The sequence below is a fragment of the Puma concolor genome, chromosome E3, assembly GCF_028749965.1.
Source record: "Puma concolor isolate L17-30 chromosome E3, mPumCon1.1.hap2, whole genome shotgun sequence".
In the NCBI taxonomy this organism is placed as follows: domain Eukaryota; kingdom Metazoa; phylum Chordata; class Mammalia; order Carnivora; family Felidae; genus Puma; species Puma concolor.
Genome location: NC_141682.1, coordinates 3,677,564 through 3,693,635, shown reverse-complemented (window position 1 = coordinate 3,693,635; position 16,072 = coordinate 3,677,564). Strand labels below are relative to the sequence as shown.

General features: G+C 50.6%; 1 protein-coding gene across 2 annotated transcripts in view; it reads right to left on the bottom strand.

The window, feature by feature from the left end:
* The window catches only part of SDK1 (sidekick cell adhesion molecule 1), an 888,233-nt gene that overhangs the window by 174,259 nt on the left and 697,902 nt on the right, over window positions 1-16,072 (bottom strand). For both annotated transcript variants that reach the window (XM_086692476.1, XM_086692475.1), the window contains exons 15-17: window positions 7,876-8,023; window positions 6,776-6,916; window positions 2,224-2,405 (exon numbers count right to left, since the gene is read on the bottom strand). In XM_086692476.1, the coding sequence (XP_086548602.1) occupies window positions 2,224-2,405; window positions 6,776-6,916; window positions 7,876-8,023 (471 nt within the window). The remainder of the gene's footprint in view (window positions 1-2,223; window positions 2,406-6,775; window positions 6,917-7,875; window positions 8,024-16,072) is intronic.

Sequence of the window (16,072 nt, the reverse complement as noted above, 5' to 3'; positions counted from 1 at the left end):
AAGAAAAAGACGGACACCGGGAACCACTCTTGCACAGAGAGCTAATGGGAGTCCCGCTCGCACCAGGACGAGGAAAGCAACTCCTTCCAGGGAGCTGAAGCAGCCTCAGTCAGCTTCTCCATCCGGACGATCACCGCATCCAGAGGTGGGAGCCTGCCCCGCCGGCCCCGCGCCCCGGCATTTCAGACTAGCTACATCGGAGCCGGCCAGCGTTCAGCTTGCTTACGCGTCAGTGGTTACATCGGACCTGCCCTGTTCTGTCCTATCCCCGCCAGCGAGCCGAGGAAGCAGCTGCCCCCCCCCCACCCCGCCCCATTCACACTGCAGCGACCCAGGGACAGGTGCATCTCATGAGCGTCCTCTGCCCCGCTGTCTCGAGGCACACGGAGGGAACAGAGGCAAAGTATTTTGAAAACTATGCAGCACCACCCGAAAGCGCCAGCCACGCCCTCCTCGTGGCCTGCGTCACAGCAACAGGGAACTCATCGGTTCACAGCCAGACCACGTGCCCTTCTGTCTGGAGTTGCTGAGGCCGCGGGGGGCCCCCAGCTCGTGCGCACAGCCGCTGACGGGTTCGCCTTCCTAATACAGCATTTTGCTCACGTCGCTCCTGGCCCTCAACCTTTAATGGCTCCCAAGTACGAGCCAAACTCTAGGGCCGAAGCTCTCCTCAGCTAGGTGGGGATCTGCCCCTCCATGCCCCGCACAGGACCCGAACACACCAGTAAGAAAATGAAGCAGTCCTAGTTAACAGTAATAGGCGATTCTTAATAGCAAATTCATTATTTTAAGTATTTCCAAATCTACTGTCATTAGGTAGGCGAATTAAAGCAAACATTAATTGTCCAGGTACTTAGCCGTCTCCATTTTCCGGTGAGTAATCGAGACTCACGTGCGGACGAGGAGGTCCTTCCCGGCTGTCTTGCATGTTAAGTATTTCCGCCAGGCACATATTTCACCATGGAGACAGAACTGACTTAATTTATAAAGGAGGCTTTATGGACTTATGGACGACGACAGACAGCCGATCGATCAGGGGTGATGATAACGGTATGCAATATCAAGGAACATGAGGTCTCAGGCATGATTTGGGGAGAGAAGTGGGCAGTCAGAAATATCATCATTTGAAAAAGGTCAAGGCCTGGTGGCACTAAAAATGCCTAAGCAAATAAACCCACACCTGTTGAGTCGGGAGAGGCTAAAAGTGCAGAACGGGAAGAGCTGTCGATTTTGTGGGGAAACTGTTTTCCCCGGGCAGGGACTGGGGCGCCAGGACGGGGTCCATTTTCTCCTGCTGGGAGCACCGACAGTGGACGGTGCTTCCAAATGCCAGCGCTCCCTGGGGCTGAGACCCGGGTCCTCTAGAAAACAGTGGGGGGCTCAGCCATAAAACGAGGGGGTTGGGTCGCAGCATATGAAGGCAAGACCCCACTGGCTTTACGACATCCTGACTGGCCGTTTTCGGAATGGTGCTGTGGGGAGGAGTTTTTACCCACCTAGTAAGTTATTTGGCTTGTATAACTGAAAAAGAACCCCCCCCCAAAAAAAAGGCACACCGAGTTGCAAATTCCATTACCAATAATCATAGTGCATTACTAAAAACAAAATTCTAAACCATCGTTCTCTTTGGAAAACGCTCTCGGTATCACATGGGACTCCACGGCCAGCTTTACCATGTAATATACCATTATTCCATTTAGAAAAAGGCAATTCCACAGATCTTTCTGAGAGTAAGTGGACTAACTAAAGGATGTGTGTGGATACTCCCTGGCCTAAGTGCCCAGAAGAAAGCATCTGGAACGTTCTCTGTGTCCCTTCTACAGTATTGCGATAGTTGAGGAACAGAGAGACTCCATGACAGGTGACGAATTCCCTTCTACGTGCCCCCTGGAGGACCAGGTCCTTCATCTTTATTTCTAATTTTTTTTACACGTATTTATTTTTGATAGTGACAGAGCGCAAGTGGGGGAGGGGCAGAGATAGAGAGAGACACAGAATCCGAAGCTGGCTCCAGGCTCCGAGCCGTCGGCACAGAGCCCGACGCGGGGCTCGAACCCACGAACCGCGAGATCATGACCCGAGCCGAACCCCCTCATTTTATGGCTCAACCGACTGAGCCGCCCAGGCGCCCCTTTCATCTTTACTTCTAACGTGCTCTCGTCAAACTCGACGTGCCCCGCTCCCCGACAGAGACCGTGCAACCTCGCGGAAAAGCAAGCTTACCTCCTTGTAGGGTGTACTCAGTCACGGCCCTGCTGAAGACTCCCAGGCCCGCCCCGTTGTAAGCTGCCACCTGGATTTCATACTGGGTCCAGATGATCAGCTCGGTCACCAGGCAGTAGTTGACCTCCGGGCTGGTGATGTTCCGCTGCTGGTGCTCCCCAGGCAGGCCGGCCAGGCGGTACCTGCATCGCAATGTGGAGAGACGGCTGGAACCAGGATGCGGGGGTACCCGCATGGATTCCACACAGTTGGAGGGAAATGGAGTCAGTGAACAAGAGCGAAGCCAGAGGTCGGCCCCAGACAACACCGCTTCCTAAGCCAACCCCTCAGACGCGGTGTCACTGAATCTTGCAGCGATTATGAGCTCTGGGCAAAACGGAACCGACTGTGTTACTGTGGAATGCAACTGTGTTACGGTTAAAGAAAAATTATAGCTTTTTAGTGTAAGTCGCCTGGGGGGCGCGGTGACTTAGCACCAGAAATTCCAGGCACGGCTCCCGTGTCGGGTGTTGCCGTAAATAACGATTGTGGAGGGACAGCTTTCCTCCCGTGGTCCTGAAACGTGGGGAAAAGCAGAGAGGCGGGAGACCCGCTGCCTCTTCCGTCTAGGGTTTCTAGATTTGTTCATGCAGCCCCAGAACCAGAACGAGTGGCTTTTGGTGGTGTTCCCACTTCTAAAATACTGGTCGCATGCTGAGGTGGATGGGCTGGGCTGTTTGTTAGGGGGCCTTCGTGGACGAAACGGGTGCAGGGTTCCGTGTACGGCTCCCGATGGTGGCGGGGCTGGCTGCAGTCGTCAGGCTGCAGCAGACACAAAGCGGAATTCTTGCGGCGTGCACCTGACCCTAATACAGTGCTCTACGCCGATTTCACCCGTGTTCGAGAAGGAACTGTGTGGAACAAGCGGAATACTTCTCACGCTGTATCTGTGTTCAAAAGTCACATGCACGACCTGGGACTTAGAAAACGTATAAATTAGGCAATTGCCACATGTACTACCCAAGGGCTTTTGTGGCATCATTTGGGGTAGCGAATGCTTTTCACAACTTGGTTTTTAGAAGTGCACTGGTTCCCCAGGGTGGAGTGCGGGGGCGGGTGGCGGGAGACAGTGCCTTGGCCGTCACACAGCTCCCGAAGCCTCCAGATCCTGTCCGAGCAGCGGCTCTTGGCTCGGGAAGATGTGGCTTTGTCTGAGGAGAGGGAGAGGGTGAGGGCCGAGGGGACACAGGGCGAGAGGACTCTTGATGGCAGGTTGGGGCCACGGGCAGAGCGCCTGGGCACAGAGGGGAAGGCCCAGCAAGGCTACTGCCGTCGGTGGGGGAGGGGAGAAGAAACCCAGAATTGAGGCCCTTCAAGGGAAAACAGAGCTCTCCAAAGAGGATGAAAGCACAGAGACTGCAACATAAGGTCCTTCAAGAAAATCAGGACTTCCCGAGGGCAGCCTTTCAGCCACAGACCATGTGTGCAGGTGAGACCCGTGCGGTGGGAAAAATACAAGATCAAGAACAGGCAGAACCGGAATAGTGAGAAGGTCCCAGGCCACCTCCTGCCTTCGCCTGAAAGGAGGTGGGCTCGCCTGGCCGGAGGCGTGGGGGACGGACAGTGCTCCCGTGACGGGCAAAAACAGGGCCAATGCCTCACACCACATTTCTGCTTTCCTATTCCATCCACTTCTGACACCGACTGACTTGATATTCCTTTACTGAACTACCTGCGTCCCAGTGGGGGTTAAGTTCATTTATGTAACATCACGGCCTTCAAGGCAGCGGCCCATGGGGACACAGGCATGGCATGGGATAACCCGCAAGCCAGGTACTCCCACTCAAATTCCCCATCTACAAAATAAACAGCACCGAGACGGTGAGAGAGCCATTTGGAAGAAGGCAAGGATTGGCCCCATGGCAGCACCAGGGCGCCCTGGCGTGTGAATGGCGCCCGGGACCACTCATAATAACCAATATGGCACATACCGGGCATTCACTTGAGAAGATCTCATTAATGTGGAGGCATCTCTACGCATGACACATTCCAGGGAAAAGCAAAGACGTTAGCTCCAGAAGGAGCTGGGAAGACGACTGATGAGCTGGGCGGCCTCAAGCAAACTCTTAACTTCTCCGAACCTTGGTTTAGAACTCCCGGGAAGGACACAATAATGGCCTTCCGCTGGGTTTTCGTGAGAATAAAACCAAACGATGGACACAAAGGAGACGTGACACTGTGAAGCACCCTGTAAGTGTTTCTGGTTATGAGAACACTGCTCATCCAGGAAGGACGTGAAGCCCGTACGAACCGTATCTCCTGGATCCTTGTTTATAGGATCGTGTGGAACAGACCACAGGATTCATGTCTTAGAAGCGGCCGCCCTCCTCTCCTTTCTGCAGCAGGCAGGCTGGCCCATTCCGACCCGCGACTCGGGTGCTTTTGTAACATTCACAGGATGTCTGGGAAGGTCACAATTAATAACAGAAGCACAGGGCATCGCCCTCTCACTGGTGGGATACGTTGCCTGGGAGACTGTCTCGCACAGAACAAGATCATTTTTTTATATGGAAATAAACAGAAGAATGTTTTTAAAGGACATAACCCCTATGCTCCTCTCAAAGAAGCACCCTGCCCATTATTATAAATATTTTATTACTGTGCACACATCCTAACTACTTCTCACGGCCAGAGCCGCGACGGTGATTTATTTCCATTTTGTTCTTCCATGGGCTGTGCTAAGGCTCTGACACAGAGTCTTGTGCCCTGGAGGATGCACACTTGCAAAAAAAGCTGATTTGCAGACCGGAGGATTATTCGGAAATGTTTCCAAGCAAATTTGTTTTGGCATGGGTCTTTAATTTCTGAAAACTTTGATATTCACAGGCCTTGGATAGTGCACCCTCATTTTAGGACTTCCTTGATTTAAACCCCTACAAACACAGATGCCCTCCTTCCCAGCACTCGACTCTCCCAACATATCACAGAAAATCCTTTTAACAGCGGTAATCCCACAAAATGGAGAAATGTGCAGTCCCCGACGGGGACCTGTAACATCAGAGGGGTTTCATTATTAAGCCCCACGCCCCGAGCCTGGTTCTGCAGGCTGACTTTTAAAGTCCTTACTTGGCAGCTGGAGCCTGAGGAACCTTTTCTGTGTGCTCAAGAAAAGAAAGAGGTGGCCGAAATGACAAGCATGTGAAGGGCCCGGTGGAGGGCAAGGCAATGATTTTCATTAGCTGATGAGCATGGGACAAGAGTGACAGCTGAAGTGAGGGCCCGGGAGCGGGCAGGAGACCTGGGTGGGGGGTGGGTGGCCAGCTAGTTTTCTAGAGGGATCTGGGAACCGCCCAGAGCCCACAGGTGCCCCTGTGCCAGGTGTCTTGCTGGAAGGGGGAGGACACTTGGAGGCAGAGTGACCAGAGAGACCCCGAGTGCCGATTCCAGCCCTCCAGCCCCTGTGGGCCCCTAGGGGTCACACTTAAACCCCGTCAGGTGGATGATGGCCTAGCTTATGTTTAGAGGACAATTCACATGCTTGAGGAAGACCTGAGAATAGCAGGAAGTGTTGGTGATTGGCTAATTATACGTCACGTGGATAAAGGTGTGATAAATGAATGGATGATTACGTAAATATATACGGGAAGGAATGGTCCTCCACATGCAAAGATAACGGAGCTAAAAAAGCTATACCTTCATAACTTCTTACATTTGTCTAAGAAATTACATTTAGCCCCCTGAGACCTTTGTTCACCCATATTTTCTGGTCACACGCTCAGAATGGGCGCCAGAGGCCTGGCATGGGGAGGAAGGGAGTGGCTGACACCGGCTGGGGAGGGACACGCAGTGCATGTCGGTGAACAAACGCGTCCGTGGCTGCACGGTCTGTTGGAAGCGATTTCATAATTATCCTTTGAGGCTGCTTTTCTTTTTCCTGCTTGCTACTGTGTCAACAAACCACTGCAATGATCACATCTGGTGCAATTTCAAAATTAGCAGTAGTTTTGGCAAAAGGGACTCCTCGTCTCAAACCCAGCCAAGATCTGGGAGAGCCCTCTTGACATCCTTAGAAGCCTGACCACCCTCACAAGGTAGAGAAAACAAAGCGGCCACATTGTGGGGCCACATATGGCCTGCAGAAGAGTGAGCTCGGCCTGCACTGTGGTCCAAAACGGGCCGACTTCATTTCTGACATTTAAAAGCTGTGAGATCGCATGTAAAAAGGTAGGTTTTTAAAACATTTCTTTGAAACACTAGAGGGCCTGGCAATACTGAACAACGTGCTAGCCAGCATGGGAACGACTGGCTAATGATTAAATCGGTTGCACTACTGTTAGTTAAAAATTATTACAGTAAATAACGTGTGCCCCTGGATTCACGATGGAAAGCACACCCTGACCCCGACTCATCACGTCCCCCTTCAATCTTCTACCAAATGTCACCATCGGTGCAGGGTTCTGGTGTGCACATGCTAGGCTGGATATGCAGACGCTCTCTGCAAGGCCGCCCCCAGCGAAACGGAGCCCTGACTTCGTGACGACAGCCTCGAGCCGGCCAAGCACAGGCTACTCGCCTGAGGATGTACCCGCGCAGCACCCCGTTGTGTTCCGTCTCTGGGGGCGGCTGCCACTGGACCATGATGGACTGATTGGTACGCCCGCTGGCCACGATATTCTTCGGGGGAGCGCTGGGCGGCTCTTCGGGTAACACCAACCTAGACATAAGATATGGGCAGGGAGAGACAGATCGGCATCCGAAACAAAGGGTCCCCATCTGCATTCTCTGTCTCACTGAATCTGGAGCCCAACTACTTTAGAAAATCGAGGGATGAACCGAGCAAAGCACACGGCTGATCCTGCTAGCAGGACAGGCAGGAAGCGGGTACAGCGAAGGCAACGTAACGGAAAACCGGCTACGCGAGCACCAGGGCAGGCTCAGGAGGTGACCTGACTCTGTCAGGAGCGGAGCGGCACCTCCGCCCGGGAAGGGATCGCAAGCCCGAGCGGGCCAGTCTGCAGGCCCACAGCCCGAGACTCCTTCCACATTGCTTTTCATTGGGCTCCTTTGACATTTCTCGCGTCACACTCCCACATTTTGAAAAAAGTCATTGAGAGCTCAATCATGCCATGATTCGGGCCCCGTGAACGCTCAGGCGAGTTGGGGAGGGCACGCAGGAATGTGTGGATGGGAGGAAGCCATTTTCGCAGGTCACATCTGAATGGGCTTCCACAGCAGCCGCCCCAGGGCCGGGGAGCGGCAGGGCCACTCGGGGATGCGACGAGCCCGGCCCGGTGTTTACTTGTCCCAACAGCGGCACCAGCTCCCTTCGTGCTGGTGGCCGGGGTAGACAGAGGGCGCAGAAACACCGTCAGCTGTGCACTGCATGTATGCAGAGGCCTGTGCGATCTGGGATGATCTGTGTCGGCCCCGCCAGGGCACGACGGAAGTCTAAGAAACTTCCCTCAGAGCGATTAGGGAGAACCCCGCTAGGCCAACACACGAGGGACTGTGTTTCTCTCTTGGTTACGGTAATTCCTGCCCACGTTGTGGCCAACGTCGCTAAGGGGGCAGGGTGGTTACTTGGATCTATTTCCTCCTCCTAACTGGACGTTCCGTCCTGTTTTCAGGCCCGAGCTGCCCCTCGTCACCACGGAGGGCCGCGCGCTCACACACCTGCTCGTCTCTGCGCTGTACTGACCCTTGCCCACTTGATTCACGGCACACACCCTGAACTGATAGGTGCGAGCTGGAGTCAGGCCGCGCACGGTGACGCCTGTCATCTCGGGGCCGACGTTTGACAGATGCACTTTCCACGGAGAGTCTGAAAGAATGAGCAAAATGAAATCAGAACCATACGAGCACACGTCTGAATGATAACAAGTGAAGGCGAAACGCGTCCCCATAAAGTTCTCTCATCTGCTTTCCTGGGCAGAGAGAGCAGACAGCCCCATGTGACAGAAGTGGAAACCAAGGCTCGTGCCCACATGGCTAACAGCCGGTAGCCCGTGGGCCTGGCGTGAAACTCGGGGGCCCACTCCAAGCCCGGTGTACCTCCCGTCGTCCCCCATGCTGCTGTCAACAAGTGAAGGAATTTTTTTGCTCAAACTGCATGTGGCAGCTTAAACGCAACCAAAATATTCCTCGCTCCTGCGCTCTCTGTCAGCTCACACGGTTAGGCAGATTGCAGATTTGTCTCCCAGAAAAGGATGCCGCACATGTCACCAAATGATAAATAAAAATGATATTCATTAGCGTTTTAATAAAAGAGGAAATGAGCACGATAAAGACAGACGGGCTGTGCATTCTGCAACCCATCTGCGTGGCGGCCCATCACAGCGCCGCACCCCTCAGTGGCTTTGGCTGAAGGGAGGCGTAATGAAATTCGCAGCGAGTTTAGGGTATCTTTGCACCCAGCCCGCGGGCAGGTGCGCAAGAGCGACTCCGTCAGCCAAATGGGCCCTCGCCTGGACGGCTTCAGGGGATTCTGCTGGGCTCCTACACCTTTGTAGGATTTTTTTTTTTTTTAACAGAGTTTAAACACGCTTTTTGGCCCCATCGTTTCACAGAATGATGCCCCGGAATAAACAAGACCTGGCAGCGAATTTGAACACCCACTGTCGCTTCTCATTTGGAACCGTCAGGACGCCAGAACTGCATTTTCAAGTTATCAGTGAAGTGAAATGGGGAGGTCAGAGAGGGGGCTTCTTGCGGAAATCAAATTGTCTGTCTTGTTCCTTGGAAGAGGTGCCAAACTCCCTCCCTCTCACCCACACCGGAGATGGTCAGAGAGGCGAGGCATGATTTCCGCGATGGCGTCAGGCGAGGCTCACGTTGCCGACGCTGCGGGCTGTGGGCATGCTCCGCACACAGCAGAAGAACTCAAGGAGGTGACGCTCAGGACTCACAAGTCTGTGCCGGGAGCGCATCGGGAATGCATGCTGGGTCCTTGGGAGTCACCACGAAGTAGCTACAAACCGCTTCACAACGAAATGAGGCTCTCGAGGGCAGCCCGCGTGGACGCTCACAGGGAGCTGTCTACTGCTAAGCTGGAGTTAGCTGATCCCCGAGCAAAAAAGTTACGCTGCTCTGCAGCACGAAGCCAGTTGGGCTACAAAGGCTGAATCTTTTTTAATTATTTCAAATAAAGCTGCTTCCAAAAATGGCTTTCTGGGAACGCGGTCCTCACCACCAGCTGGGCATTTCAGTGTTCTTGGCCTTTGATTCTCGGTGATATAGGTAATCTATGCTTGATGAAGGTCCCCTTCTCTTTATGTTTCCTTAAAACTGCCACGTGTGCATCCCCAGTTAACTCCAGAAGACCTCACACCAATTTGCCTTTTTGCTTTGGGAGTCTGAGACCCTTCTAGAAGCACCAAATGGCTCGTGGTGATCCAGTTCGCTAAGCAGGCTCCTGTACAGAAAACAGCCATTTGTCCACACGGCCCGTGGAAGAGGCTTCTGTCGCATCCACGTAACTGGACTTGGTTGGGGAGCAGGGCCCGTCCCTGCCAAGTCACAGTCCAGTGGAGACAGTTTTCATTCTGAAGACAACACACACAAGTGTCCACGGCTGGCCACCACTCTTTCACGTACAGGTGTCTATTTCTGTTTGAGTTTCTTCTGTAAAAAGGGTGGGGGGGGGCAAGTCAAAACCACAGTGACACCCACCTCCCACCCAGGGGACGGCCACTCTACAGAAAGCAGAGAATGGCCTGGGTGGGTGAGGACGGAGAGAGGCTGGGACCCGTGTGCTGATGGTGGGATGCAGAATCGTGCACCTGCTGGGGAAGACAGTATGGAGGCTCCTCTAAAGACTAAAAACAGAACTGCCATTTGGTGCAGCTGTTCCACTTCAAAATATAAACCCCAAAGAGCTGAAAGGAGGGGCTCAAAGAGCTATTTGTTATGAGCCCATCTTCACAGTAGTATTCACAACAACCAAAAGGTGGGAGCAGCCATAACGTCCGTGGATGGATGGATGGATGGATGGATGGACCAAACGTGGTCTCTCCGTGCAATGAAATACTATTTACCCTTGATAAAAGAAAGAAAGAAAGAAAGAAAGAAAGAAAGAAAGAAAGAAAGGAAGGAAGGAAGGAAGGAAGGAAGGAAGAAAGAAAAGCAATTCAAACACACACTCCAACACAGTTAAGCCTTGAAAATAAGGCAGTCACGACAGACACACAGTGTAGGATTCCACCTATATGAGGTCCCTGGAGGAGTCAGATTCGCAGACACAAGGTCGAACGGCAGCTGCCAGGGGTGGAGGGAGGGGGAGACGGGGAGTCCCGTTTAATGGGTACAGGGTTCCAGTTTCCAGGTGAAAAGAATTCTGGAGATTGGTGGTACAATTGAGTGTACTTTAACGCCACTGAATTGTGCATTTAAAACTGGTTAAGACAGCAGATTTTATGTTATGCATATATTACCGCAATTAAACATTTGTTTAAATGGTAAAAAAAAAAAAAAAAAAAATGGGGGAATAACACAACTCCCAAGACAGTCGTGGTGAAGAAGAGACGCGCACTGATGCCTCCAGCACAAAGCCTGGCCCGCGGTGGATCCCAGTGCCGGACATCCGGTCCCCCTCCCACCGTCCCCTTCACCCTTCCCACCTTCCCCTCCCTGTCCTGTGCCCCCGACGACCTGCCTGGCAGGGCTGGGCTCTTTCTTACTCATGGGGCGATCCCCCTGTTCTTCTCATGGGGGCAGCTCTAGGCCACCTCTCTGTCTGGACCCTGCAGCAACCCTTGCCTCTGTGTCCTGAGTCACAAGGCTCCACACCTGGGGAGACCTTCCCTTTGGAAACTTCCTCCCGGACTGCTCTAATTGGAGAGTGCCGCCTACTCGAATTAGAGCGGCACCTGACTGACGCGGTGCTCGATAAAACATCCTTTCTCTCCTTCTTCTTTTTCCGTAGAGCCTGTCAGTAAGCGGACGGCTCACCTGCTCGGTCAGGTAAACCGTATGGTGCAAGTTCAGAAGGGGGCAGAGTCAGAAGGACGGTGGGGGAGCCCGCGGACTGAGACGGTGAGTGTCGGCATGGGGGGCGGGGCAGGGGCACCCGCTGCCTTGCCCGCCCAGGTGCCTTCCCTCCCAGATTCTGCCCCGTGGGATCTGTTCCTTCACTCGGAGTATAAACAACTCCTCAAAGTGTGTAACCCCATCCGGGGGATCTGCTGATGATAGGCAACAGGGCCTATTAGTCTGCCCTGTACCCTGGGGTCCCGCTCAGTCTGCGGGCTGCATCTACAGAACTCTTTATTTATTCTTTTCCTTCTTCCTACTAGAAGATAAAAGGTCTGGCAGGAAGAGAGATTAAACCGAGCACTAATACAAATGAACCTGATCCATCTCACAGGCACTCTGATTTGTACCAAAAAAAAAAAGTAGTTTGGGAAGGATTTGCTCATTCACAAGCCTCTGAGCTGCAAGCTTGCCGAGACTGTTAAAATTTAAATATCAGGTCTGCTCCTGACAATCCATAAGCAAAATCCCTTTAAAAGGTTCTCCTCCAGGTCCTCAGAAAAAAGTACTACAAGATGCTGTCGGAGGGGCTGAAATGTAGAGGATTCTTTTGACAAAGGAAACCATCCCATAAAAGTTTCAATAGCTTTTCCCTCCCCTTCAGGGACGCCTCCTGCCCTCTGATCTAGAAGCCTAAGGAATTTCAGTCTTCCCCAGTCGGGCTATGAAACAAACCTCTGCTCCACAAAGAGCGTCACTGATCTTCCTGTTACCTTCAAGTGCCCAGAACCCCCGAGGAGGTCACCGCTCCTTTGCCCTGTCTACTGGTGAAAAAGCTGGTGGCTTTCGACCTTCACAAATGTACTGGGAGCTTTCTCCAATAAAAAAGAGCATTATCATGTTCTCAATCAAAGGTATCTTAGGAAGGGAAATACTTTTTCAAAGAAAAATTCAATTGCCACAAGAACCATTATTATTAATGCCCGAGGTCTATATGGCCGCTGGCGGTCTGGAAGTGTGTTTGCATCTGTAGGCACATGGATCTTCTTGGGGAGAAGGCATCATCTCCTGACAGATGAGGAAACCAAGACTCAGGGACACAGAAACAACTCCTCCCAAACCTTACAGGCTGTCACTTCCCAGACGTGGGGACGGATCAAACACCACTAAAGGCAGAGGAGCTGGGCTTCTAGCATCTCCTTGTGAGTGAGTGGGAAGTACCCAGCAAATGCCCAGGCACCCCTGACACACACACACACACACACACACACACACACACACACACTCTCTCTCTCTCTCTCTCTCTCTCTCTCTCTCTCAGAGAACGCACAAAGCCAAAAGCCGGATGCAAATTCACTCCAGTCTCTGGGCAATAAAGGAGATGCAGGAACGCATTAAATGACACCACACGGAAGCAATCAGCCAAGCCCCGGACTTGGGACATTCTACAGGACAGACGCCCTGGCCTCTGTACCAGGCGAGGGAAGGGGAAAGGGGGGTGAGGCTCTTGTTGATGAAGCAATGGACGGACCTCATTTGGATCTGGATTTGGATTCAGAAGAATCAACTGTGAAAAGTCATTAAAAAAAAAGAAAGCATTTGAAGATGACAAAAGGAAATGAAAATACATTCCATGCTCATGGATTAGAAGAACAAATACTGTTAAAATGTCTGTACTACCCAAAGCAATCTATACATTTAATGCAATTCCACCGGCACTTTTCACAGAGCTAGAACAAACAATCCTAAAATTTGTATGGAACCACAGAAGACCCTGAATAGCCGAAGCAATCTTGAAAAAGAAGAGCAAAGCTGGAGGCATCACATTTCTGGAACTCAAGGTATATTACGAACCTGTAGTGATCAAGACAGTACGGTCCTGGCAGAAAAACAGACACAAAGATCAGTAGAACGGAATAGAAAACCCAGAAATGAACCCACAACTCTATGGTCAACTGATCTTTGACAAAGCAGGAAAGGACATCCAAAGGAAAAAAGACAGTCTCTTCAACAAACGGTGCTGGGAAAACTGGACACAACATGCAGAAGAATGAAACTGGACCACTTTCTCACACCATACACAAAAATAAACTCAAAATGGAGTAAGGACCTACATGTGAGACAGGTAACCACTAAAATTCTAAAGGAGAACAAAGGCAACAACCTCTTTGACCTCGGCCGCAGCAACTTGTTACTCAACACGTCTCCGGAGGCAAGGGAAACAAAAGCAAAAATGAACTACTGGGACCTCATCAAAATAAAAAGCTTCTGCACTGCAAAGGAAACAATCAGCAAAACTCAAAGGCAACCGATGGAATGGGAGAAGATATTTGCAAAAGACATATCTGATAAAGGGTTAGCATCCAAAATCTGTAAAGAACTTACAAAACTCAACACAGAAAAAACCCAGTTTGAAAATGGGCGGAAGACATGAATAGACATTTTTCCAAAGAAGACATCCAGATGGCTAAACAGACACATGAAAAGATGCTCAACATCACTCATCATCACGGAAATACAAATCAAAACGACAATGAGATACCACCTGACACATGTCAGAATGGCTAAAATTAACTTAGGCAACAACAGATATTGGCGAGGATGCGGACAAAGAGGAACGCTGTTACTCTGTCAGTGGGAAAGCAAAGTGGTGCAGCCCCTCTGGAGAACAGTATGGAGGTTCCTCAAAAAGTTAAGAATAGAACTATCCTATGGTCCAGCAATTGCACTACTAGGTATTTATCCAAAGGATACAAAAACACTGATTCAAAGAGATATATGCACCCCAATGTTTACAGCAGCACTATCTATAATAGCCAGATTATGTAAAGAGCCCAAGTGTCCATCAACTGATGAACAGATAAAGAAGATGTGGTTTATATATACAATGGAATACTACTTGGCAATGAAAAAGAAGGAAATCCTGCCATTTGCAATGGCATGGATGGAGTTAGCATAATGCTAAGTGAAACAAGTCAGTCAGAGACAAATACCATATGACTGCACTCACATTGTGGAATTTAAGAAACAAAATAAAGAAACCTAGAGCGGGGGAGAGAAAAACCAAGAAAAAGACTCTTAACTATAGAGAAAAAACCAAGGGTTGATGGAGGGAGGAGAGTGAGTGGGTGATGGGCTAGATGGGTGACGGGGATTGTGCAAGGCACTGGAGATGAACACCAGGTATTACGTGTAAGTGATGAATCACTAAATTCTACACCTGAAACTAATATTACACTTTATGTTAACGAACCGGAATTTAAAGAAAGACATTTAAAAAAAGCAACTAGAGACATTTAAATATGGACTGAGTATAAGATGATATTAAGGATTACCACTAATCTTGTTGGGTGTGATGTCCTTTACTTGAGCTATGTAGTGAATCACTTAAGGTTGAAATGACATAACGTCTGGGATTTTCTTAAAAATCCTCTAGCAAAACAAACAAACAAGGTGGGGACTTGATGAAACAAATACGGTAATATGCAAATGGTACTGACAGTGAACACAGGAACGAATATCGTGGACCTTTGTGTATTACGTAGCACTTTTCATAATAAGTTCCTAGAAAGTGACTGTTTTGTCACAACATTGCCAGCACTGAGCACTGTGACCGTATTAAGTCAGACATTTGGTAGATGAAATATGTGATCTCACTGATGCTTTGCCTTGTAGTGTTTCATATTATGAGAATGCGCGTTCTTGCATTAAAACAACTTCCCCTAGGTCACAGAGCAAGTTAAGTGGAAGAATTAAGATGCAAATTTTATTCTTTTCCTAATTCGAATTCCAGTGCTCTTTTGGCTGCAACAGTCTGCGTATTGTGTCTCCTAAAATATAAGCTTCAGGTTGGAATAAGAATGGCTACCCTTTCAAGGAGCCGCCCACAGGATGAACTCCACCAGAATCCGTTTTGCTCACTGGTAGATCCTGGGCACTACAAGCGTGCCCCACATGAAGCAGGAACCCAATAAATATTCGTTCGGCGAAAGCACCTGCCACGTCCTGGGCACTCTGGGTAACTGTGTCACACACTGAACCTTCACAGTAACCTCGTGGCATTTATGATCATCCTCTTGCTCATGCAAGGAAAGGAGGCACTGACCCACGGATCACGATCTGGTCCTTCCACCGTGGGGGCAACTCCCAGACGGAGGCAACTTTGTTCTTTCCATGTCTCTCTACTGGTCATAATGAGTGTTAAAGCTCGCAAGTCAAGGCCTTGGTCACAGAGATGACCCAGAAGCAGAGCTATGCTCCTGGCCCAAAGCCTTCGAGGGTTCAGTCATGTGGCTCTCCTTCCCCACACAGGGCTGTTTAGACACTAAGTGGAAGTTCTCTGGGCTTCTTGGTAAGGTACCGCACTCTCGGGGCGGGCGCTTGGATGACGCTGCACTTCCCGGTGCTTAAAGCTTTAGCCTCTCCAGCACCCACAGCGATAAGGTGCGTTGATGCCCCTCCCCACTACGTGAAGGGAAAGGAATGGCACTTTGCTTCGTGCTCTTCCTTCCAGAACCCCAAAATGCTGGTCTAGTCATCAGAAAAATATCCACAAATCCCAACCTGGTGATGTCCTACAAAACACCTGAGCATCAGTCCTCAAGGCTGTGAAGGTCGTCACAAGTCTGAGAAACTGTCCTGCTAAGAGAAGGTTAAGGAGACACAGCGGCTAAATGTGGTGTGGTGGCCTGGACGGGGTCCAGGGACAGAAGAAAGACATTCGTGAAAAACTGAAGGAATCCTGAATAAAGCATGGACTTTAGGTAATGATAATACGTCAACATTCGTTCATGAATTGTGAGGCAGGTACCACACAGATGGAAGATGTCATAATAGGGGAAACAGGGTATGGGGCTTTTGGAAATTCTCTGTCTTCACAATAATTCTGGAAACCTAAAACTCC